The sequence below is a fragment of the Medicago sativa genome, chromosome 5 (genome assembly GCF_051527215.1).
Source record: "Medicago sativa cultivar Bolivia chromosome 5, Bolivia_mono, whole genome shotgun sequence".
Taxonomy (NCBI): domain Eukaryota; kingdom Viridiplantae; phylum Streptophyta; class Magnoliopsida; order Fabales; family Fabaceae; genus Medicago; species Medicago sativa.
This window is the reverse complement of record NC_140753.1, coordinates 67,463,372-67,473,101: the sequence shown is the minus strand read 5'-3', so window position 1 is coordinate 67,473,101 and position 9,730 is coordinate 67,463,372. Positions and strand designations below refer to the sequence as shown.

Below are 9,730 nucleotides of genomic sequence, written 5' to 3'. Positions count from 1 at the left end.
GAGACTGTAAAGCATAACAGATTATAGTGTATACCATGTAGGTATTGTTACCATTATAATATATAACCATCAATCATTTGTGCAATACTTAAAACAAAAAATGTTAGATTTGACCAACAAAAGTTCTCACCTACTATATGATCTTCAATGCATTGGAAGGCTGTTTCCATACAATGACGATTTTGGGCCATTATAACTTCATTATCTGGCATGAAAGAGAAGTTCCTAATGATATTTGAAGCAGCAACAGCACATTGCTGTTTTTCTGCTATGTCACGTCAGTCATCTATCTGTGTCAGTTAATAACATGACAGAGTATTAAAGATGGTAACAATTTTCACAATAAGGAAAAACTTCGTGAATTCCTAAACAGCCATGGTGCTTCGATTGACCACCAGTATGAATAAGAAAAAACTACACGAACCGGATTGGCTCCAAGACTACTCGCATGCAAAACATGCCAAATAGATGCTTCAATGGCGGCAAGATTCTGACCTATAGCAGATTGGCGGTCTATGAACCTAGTATCAAACGCCACATGCTAGAGCAACACAATTAAAAGTCTGAATAAGGCATCAGAAATAGCTAGCATTTCCCACTCTTATAAGCACTTCTCATATGTATTGTGTCCATAAGTTTCTACAGATCACTGTGTCAATTGCTTAAGCAAACAGATAAGCCCGAATCCGTTATCCATAAGTAAATCCAAACACTTCCCATCTCTAAAGCATTTTTAACCCACAAAAATCATAAATTGAACAAATTAGCACAGTATGAAAAATAAGAAATTAATGCCACTGATCATATCAAGCAACTATAGCCAAGTGTTCAAAAAATTGTTCAAACACGACTTCTAAGCTTTCTATTTATCTGCAACCACAACCAGATTGCAATTGAGGCAACATTGATTGTATTAAACCATGAATCTCCACAACATCAAGAACAACTACTTCAAATTAGGCCCATTTAGATGAACACCAAAATTAAGTGCTTATGTATAAGCGCTATTTCTATACTCAAAGAAAATATAGTCAAACTGGGTTTTTCATATAAATTATAATCTGTTTTCATAAACTATCCTGAAAAAACCTTATCCAAGTTAGGTTAAAAATCAGCGTATGACATAGCTATTATGAAGAGTAAAAATAGTGGATTATTTTGTTACACAGTTATTTATAGCTAGCTGAGCCTAGACAATAGCATACAATAGATCGGCTTCAGCATATAAGAACTAAAGATAAGCTATAAAAAGCTGTCACAAAGAAACAAAGAAAGCATATCCTGAAGAAACTAATATGGAACAGACAAGTTACAGTCTTCTTTGACTGTGAAGGCAGCAGGCGGGGCTTCTTCGATGTCTTCAGCTCTGCAACCGCCAAGTCTCATCGAACCTCTATACATGAATATCTTTGCCTTGCGTAGAATAATTGTTGATCCTGCTTTAACTTTGTTGATTTTATCAGCACCAACTGCTCTGAATATGATGATGCCAGAATCATCGCCTACGAAAGACTCTGTCACCGGCATCTGACCCTTACGAGATACGATTTTCACTTTGACCACTTTGAGAATTAGGTTGATATTTTCCATCTCAGGGTGTAGATCCTGCACCTTGGTGAACACAGGTGCCAATGATGTCAAATCCCTCCTGAGACAATTCCAAAAATATGCAACAAACCAAAGCATTTGTTTAGTTAGTGTTCAACAGACCAAAGACTAAGAGGAATCACAATAAGTTTGACGAAATCATGGTATGGTGACAGACAATATGATTATGCCAAACTCCATTCAAATCCAAATATGCAATATGATTATGCCAAACTCCATTAAATTGTCCTAATCATGTGAAAACAAGGAAATGATATCAACTATCAAGCTAATGTACTGAAAACCATTAATTAGTAGATCATTATAACTCATGAAAGCATTTTTTTAGTTAGTGTTCAACAGACCATAGACTAACATCACAAAATATCCACTATAGTTTGACTTGTATACTTTAGACCTCATAGCACATGTCCTTGTGAGAGCTATTGTTAGACCAACAAAATAATCCTAATGTTAAGGATAGTGATCTGTCATACATATCTCTTGTTATTATTTCAAATTTGAATTGCACAGCTGTTTGTAGATAAAGCTGTTGCCATAAAATAAGCTAGGTAGTTATCTCTTAATGCTAAGGCATATCGTTGTACTTAAGTACATGTAGCAGCAATACAGAATGAAATACAATTGCCATTCAACTCTTATATGGTATCAGGTTTTCCTCAACCTTAACAGCAATAATCGATCCAATTCTTAGAATATGGCCACCAATACCTCTAACTCAAAACCATCCCTTCTTCTAAATGCCTCAATCACCTTCAAACTGTCTCGTCCCAATTTCCGTGCTTGGAAACGTCAAGTCACCACTCTCCTCTCTGGTATTCAAGTCATTGGTCATATCGATGGAACCACACCAACCCAAAATGCAACCATTGATAACAATGGTGTCTCTGCTCCCAATCCTCAATATACAAATTGGTTTACACTCGACCAGCTGATCATCAACCTCCTTCTGTCATCCATGACAGAGGCTGACAGCATCTCCTTTGCATCGTACGAGACTGCTCGGACCTTATGGGATGCTATTGAATCACAGTTTGCTAACACATCTCGTTCTCATGTTATGTCCGTCAAAAATCAAATTCAGCCCTGTACAAAGGGTGATAAGTCCATAACTGATTATTTGTTCTCGGTTAAAAGTCTTGCCGATGAACTAGCAGTTATTGACAAACCTCTTTCTGATGATGATATTACTCTCTATGTTCTCAACGGACTTGGATCTGAATATCATGACATTGCTGCCTCCATTCGCACACGCGAACACCCTTTCACTTTTGAGGAGCTTCATAGCCATCTTCTCGCTCACGATGACTACCTACACCGAGAAGCTGCCCAGGTTGACATTCAAGTGCCTACAGCGAATTTTGCTAATCATACCTCTCTTGCAAATCAACGCAACTCTAAAAATGACGGTCTTCTTCCAACTCCATCAAACGGACGTGGTAACAATGGTTACAGACAATCTCAACATCATGGATTCAACACGCGTGGTTCTAATCAACGTGGCAGAGGTCGAGGTTTCAACTCACGTGGAAATAGACCTCCACCGAGATGCCAACTTTGCTCTTTCCCTGGCCATATTGCTAAGTACTGTCCTCAGCTGCTGCAATGCAACAATCAGCCAATGGCAAATTTTGCTTCTGCTTCACATTCAGCTGCTCCTAACTGGGTGTTCGACACTGGAGCCAGTCATCATATAACATCATATCTGAACAATATGCATCTTCAGTCCGAATATGATGGTCCAGAAGAAGTTCAGATTGGTGATGGCACAGGTTTGAAAATTTCACATGTTGGCTTTATTACCCTCCCTACCCCCAATACTACTTTCAAATTAAATAATGTGCTTTGTGTCCCAAATGCTAAACATAACCTCATATCTGTTAAGAAATTCTGCAAGTCTAACAATACATATCTTGAATTTCATCCTACCTTTTTCTGTGTGAAGGATCAGGTCACGGGGGCGACGTTGATGCGCAGTTCAAGTAACGGTGATCTCTACACCTTTCATCCTATGTCTCAATATCAACCCACTGCTCTTGCTTCCACCTGCTCCGCCTCTCCTTCTTTATGGCATGCTCGTTTCGGTCATCCCTCTTTCAGAGTTCTTGCACAAATGATGTCCAGTTGTGGCAATTTTAGGAATTTAGAAAATAAAAATTTTCATTGTAATTCTTGTCATATTAATAAAAGTCATAAGCTTCCTTTTTCTGTTTCTTCTATCAAAACCGCAGCTCCTCTTGAACTGTTATTTTCTGATGTTTGGGGACCTTCACCTTCAGTTAATGGTTACAAATATTATCTAGTGTTTGTTGATCATTTCACTCGATATTCTTGGATTTATCCGTTAAAAAGTAAAACTGATGTTGTTACTATATTTCCAAATTTTCATTCAAAAGTTGAAACTATGTTTTCGTACAAAGTTAAATCCCTTTACACTGATGGTGGCACTGAATACATAAAACTCAAGCCATATCTTAACTCTCACGGTATATCTCACTATATCAGCCCACCATACACTCCCGAACATATTGGTATTGCAGAACGCAAACATCGTCATATAGTAGAAACAGCGCTCACCCTCGTGTCTCTCTCTCTCATGTTCCACAAAAATTCTGGTGTTATGCCTTCCAAACGGCGGTGTATTTAATAAATCGCATGCCAACAACACATCTTAAAAACAAATGTCCTCATGAAATTCTGTTTGGTTCCACTCCTAATTATCTTACTCTTCGAGTCTTTGGATGCTTGTGCTACCCATGGCTTCGACCATACTCTCAAAATAAGTTATCCAATCGAAGCATGCCATGTGTTTTCCTTGGCTATTCTACACAACATCATGCCTACCAATGTTATCACCCACCCACTCAAAAGTTGTATCTCTCAAGACATGTCACCTTTCATGAGTCACTCTTTCCATATTTATTGAATCTTTATGCCTCATCCACGTCTTCTATTTTGAATTCAAATTCAAACACTAACAAGCACTTTCCTTCTCATCATCCTCTTATTATTCAACACCTTAACCATCCTATTATTCCTCCACCTTCTCCTCAAAATTCAAACTCATCACTTACACCTCTTATCTCCCCCACTCCACATACTCCAACTTCATCTCCTCAAATTTCTCAAGTTCCCACTAACTCTTCCACGAGATCTTTTACTGGAACTGCATCATCAACATCGCACCCGTCGCAGGAATCTACTTGCATAGTTACAAGGTCCATGAACCAAATACACAAGCCTAATCCAAAATATCTCCTCACTACAAAGCACCCATTAGCCTCCTCAATAGAACCAACATGTGTTTCTCAAGCCCTCAAATCCAGTGAATGGCGCAATGCTATGAGTAAAGAATTTGATGCTTTAATCCAACAAGGCACATGGGAGTTGGTACCTCAACCTCAAGCTACAAATCTTATAGGTTGCAAATGGATTTACAGAATCAAAAGAAAACCCAATGGTGATATTGACAGGTACAAGGCTAGACTCGTGGCCAAAGGCTTTCATCAAAGACCGGGACTAGATTACACACAAACATTCAGCCTTGTTGTCAAGCCAACAACGATAAGACTAGTTCTTTCTTTAGCACTGCAATATAACTGGCCACTCCGTCAACTAGATGTTAATGCATTTCTCCATGGCTCCTTGAGTGAAGAGGTTTATATGCAACAACCTCCTGGCTTCATTCATCCAGAAAAACCACATCATGTTTGCCGCCTAAGAAAATCAATCTACGGTCTCAAGCAAGCACCACGAGCTTGGTTTCAAACCTTACAAAAATTTCTATGTGACTATGGCTTTGTGAATTCCAAATCTGACTCTTCATTGTTTATTTTCAGAACTGCAGGCATTGTTCTATACACACTAGTATATGTAGACGATATTATCATCACGGGTAATTCCTCCATCAAAGTCAATGAATGTATAGCAGCTCTTGCACACACTTTCTCAATTAAAGATTTGGGCAACTTACATTACTTTCTGGGTGTTGAAAGAACCAAGATGCAAGACGCCAAACCTGTCCTCACTCCAATGTCTACTAGCGCACCCATGTGTAAGGATGATGGTTCTCCGAGCACTGACACCACCTTCTACAGAAGCACAATAGGCAGCCTTCAATATTTGTCTCTAACTCGGCCTGACATTGCTTTCACCGTCAACAAGCTTGCTCAATTCATGCAGAGGCCCACTGCGACACATCTTACAGCATTGAAAAGACTTCTTTGATACCTTAAAGGTACCATATTTCATGGCTTACTGCTGCAAAAACCCATGTCCTCTTCACTCACTGCATATAGCGATGCTGATTGGGCTGGCAACAAAGATGATTTCACTTCAACTTCTGCTCATCTTGTATACTATGGTTCTAATTTAATATCATGGAAATCCTCCAAGCAACGGGCTGTTGCTCGATCATCAAATGAAGCTGAATATAGAGCTCTTGCGAATTTTGCAGCAGAAGTTACTTGGATTCATTCTCTACTGACTGAGTTAGGCGTCCCTATTTCACAATCTCCTTTACTTCTTTGTGATAACCTCAGTGCAACCTACCTTACCCATAATCCAGTTTACCACAGTCGAATGAAGCACATCTCAATAGATATCCACTTTGTTTGAGACTTGGTACAACAAGGAAAACTGAAAGTTCAACATGTTTGTACAGTTGATCAGCCTGCCGATTGTCTCACCAAACCGCTTTCGAAGTCTCGTCATCAACAGTTACGAAACAAGATTGGTGTTACTGACGGAACACCAATCTTGCGGGGGCGTGTTAGACCAACAAAATAATCCTAATGTTAAGGATAGTGATCTGTCATACATATCTCTTGTTATTATTTCAAATTTGAATTGCACAGCTAATTGCACAGCTGTTTGTAGATAAAGCTGTTACCATAAAATAAGCTAGGTAGTTATCTCTTAATGCTAAGGCATATCGTTGTACTTAAATACATGTAGCAGCAATACAGAATGAAATACAATTGCCATTCAACTCTTATAGCTATGCTGTGTCTAATCCAAATAATCTCTAACTTTACCAAATATATGATTCAAAGCCTAATTATATAGGACAAGAAATAAGTTTCAATCTAATCTTACTTAGTTTTACGGTTTCGACGTTTCTTTGCAGACATGCAGCACCTTTTATCCTGAGCATTGTTCCGATCAATAATCTGAAAAAAACAATCAAAGAACTTAAAAAATCTTGTTTACAATTGATCACATGCATGCATTGTACAAAACACACTCATGACCAGAATATATTTTAACAAGATGTATACCAGAAAGGGCGAGAAGAAGAGTAACCACAGTCCAAGGGGTAGCAGAATGGGCAAGAATAGCAACCACAGTCCAAGGGTTTTCAAGGAAACCACAAATCTGGACATTAGAGAAGGAAAAGAAAGATTCTCTCCTTCTTTGGTAGAAGTAGAACCAAGCTCATTCTTGGAAGGATTGTGGTCCCAACTCCAACGTGTGAAAATTGAATTAACTTTCTTAATAAATGATATCAGTCCTTGATCAAGCTTGGTTTCCTAAGTAACAACAGATAAAAAAAGAAGAGAGAAAAGGAATAAATTTCACCATTACATGCACATGCAAAGAGAAAGAGAAAGAAACAAGGAAAAAAAAAGAACAATTAAAAGGAAAAATTAGAGAAAGAAACAAGATACTAATTTGAAAAAATTTCAAGTTCAATAAGAAAACTGAAAAGTATAGAAGGGAACATTAGCAATTTCTCTAGCATTATTATACATTTATTAATTTATGAATACGTATATTATTATACATCATATAAGTAATGATGGTCCACACTCCTTAGCATTGACTGGAGCATTGACCTTCTCCACTTTGCAATCAAAATTCTAAAACCAAAATTAACAGTTCATTCATATTGAATAATGCAAGGCATTGGTATATCAAATATAAAACTATAAGTCATCTAAACAACAAAAATTACCTTATCACTGATAGGAACAGCAATTGGCATTTAAAAATTACAAAAAGTAAGATTAAGTACCTTATCAGTGGTAATAGGATTAGGAACATGATGAGTCAATTCAGTTTTCTGCAAAGAAGCATCCTCCTTGTCTTTGTTACAACCAGTCACATTCTTGTCCTTTTCTTCGTTAGAACCAGTCACATTCTTGCAAGCACTTGAATCCCCTGTAGATGGTCCACACAGCTTAACAGTTTCCGGAGCAATGTCCTTCTCTTTGCAACCAATAATCTAAGACCAAAATTACCAAGAAACTTCAACAATTAACATATATTGAATATAGGGCATTTTTGCATGGGAATGAATTAATGTAGGGCATTCATATATCAAAAATAAAGAACCATAAGTTACATTTAAAAATTACAGAAAGTAAAGATTACCTTATCAGTGGTAATAGGATTAGGAACATGATGAGTCAATTCAGTTTTCTGCAAAGAAGCATCCTCCTTTTCTTTGTTACAACCAGTCACATTCTTGCAAGCATTTGAATCCATTGTAGATTGTCCACACGGCTTAACATTTTCTGGAGCAATGTCCTTCTCTTTGCAACCAATAATCTAAGACCAAAATTACCAAGAAACTTCAACAATTAACATATATTGAATATAGGAATTTTTGCATGGGAATAAATTAATGTAGGGCATTCATACATCAAAAATAAAAAACCATATGTCACATTTAAAAATTACAGAAAGTAAAGATTACCTTATCAGTGGTAATAGGATTAGGAACATGATGAGTCAATTCAGTTTTCTGCAAAGAAGCATCCTCCTTTTCTTTATTAGAACCAGTCACATTCTTGTAAGCACTTGAATCCCCTGGCCCTGTAGATGCTCCACACAGCTTAACAGTTTCTGGAGCATTGTCCTTCTCTTTGCAACCAATAATCTAAGACCAAAATTACCAAGAAACTTCAACAATTCACGTATATTGAATATAGGGTATTTTTGCATGCATGGGAATGAATTTATGTAGGGCATTCAGATATCAAAAATAAAGAACCATAAGTGGCATTTAAAAATTACAAAAAGTAAGATTAAGTACCTTATCAGTGGTAATAGGATCAGGAACATGATGAGTCAATTCAGTTTTATGCAAAGAAGCATCCTCATTTTCTTTGTTAGAACCAATCACATTCTTGCAAGCATTTGAATCCCCTGTAGATTGTCCACCACACTGCTTAACAGTTTCTGGAGAATTGTCCTTCTCCGCTTTGAAACCGATAATCTAAGACCAAAATTACCAAGAAACTTCATTGAATATATAGGCATTTTTGCATGGGAATGAATTAATGTAAGGCATTCATATATCAAAAATAAAGAACCATAAGTCACATTTAAAAATTACAGAAAGTAAAGATTACCTTATCACTGGTAAGAGGATTAGGAACATGATGAGTCAATTCACTTTTCTCCAAAGAACCATCCTCCTCCTTTTCTACAGTCTCGGTCTTGTTAGCATTTGAATCTCTACCCCATGAACAGAAGAAAGGGTCTTCATTCTGAAGGAAATTAGTGAAACTTGAATGAATCTCAATATCACGTTCATCACCGGTAGTTGCATTCATATCAATGGAGTTACTTTCCGCCATGAGAGAAAATATTTGTGGTTGTTGTGATTTTTTAGTTGTTTTGCAAGACTAGATACTATATGGAAGGACGAGCTGTATTTATAACAAGTGTTCTGCAATAAAAAAAATCAGTTGGGAAACGGTTATATGAGAGCATAAGGCAAAAACGGTTATTTTTCTTTGACTATAGAGTCCTTTTTTTGCTTACACTGTTTTCTTGACTCCCAAGATATTATTGGTTACTAAAGAAATGCACGATTTATATTACCAAAAGAAAAAAATACAAATAAAAATACAAATTTAAAATAAATGGGGAATTAGTCACTTTAGTCCTTGAATGGGAAATGAGTCTTCACTTTAGTCCCTGAATGCAAAGAAATTGCATAACAGTCCCTGTATGTAGACTCTGTTAGTCAATTTCAGGGACTAAAGTGACTAACGGAGTCTACATTCAGGGACTAAATTGACTAACGAAGTCTGCATTCAGGGACTAAATTGACTAACAGAGTCTACATTCAGGGACTATTTTACAATTTATCTGCATTCAGGGACTAAAA

The 9,730-nt window shown here is 37.1% G+C and overlaps 1 protein-coding gene across 2 annotated transcripts; it reads right to left on the bottom strand.

Annotated features, from left to right (window-relative positions):
- Positions 1–1,099: 1,099 nt before the first annotated feature.
- LOC146924267 (uncharacterized) lies at positions 1,100–9,497 on the bottom strand. Of its 2 annotated transcripts, XM_085709258.1 has the most exons (8): positions 8,967–9,497; positions 8,648–8,830; positions 8,309–8,491; positions 7,984–8,160; positions 7,625–7,834; positions 6,888–7,139; positions 6,706–6,779; positions 1,100–1,648 (listed from the first exon to the last, which is right to left on the bottom strand). In XM_085709258.1, exons 1-8 carry the CDS (start codon positions 9,192–9,194, stop codon positions 1,291–1,293), a joined length of 1,665 nt encoding a protein of 554 aa, XP_085565384.1. In that variant the 5' UTR covers positions 9,195–9,497; the 3' UTR covers positions 1,100–1,290. The 2 variants fall into 2 exon arrangements, with proteins under 2 accessions (XP_085565384.1, XP_085565385.1); XM_085709259.1 differs by lacking the exon at positions 8,309–8,491 and having other exon boundaries at positions 8,967–9,319.
- Positions 9,498–9,730: the final 233 nt, after the last annotated feature.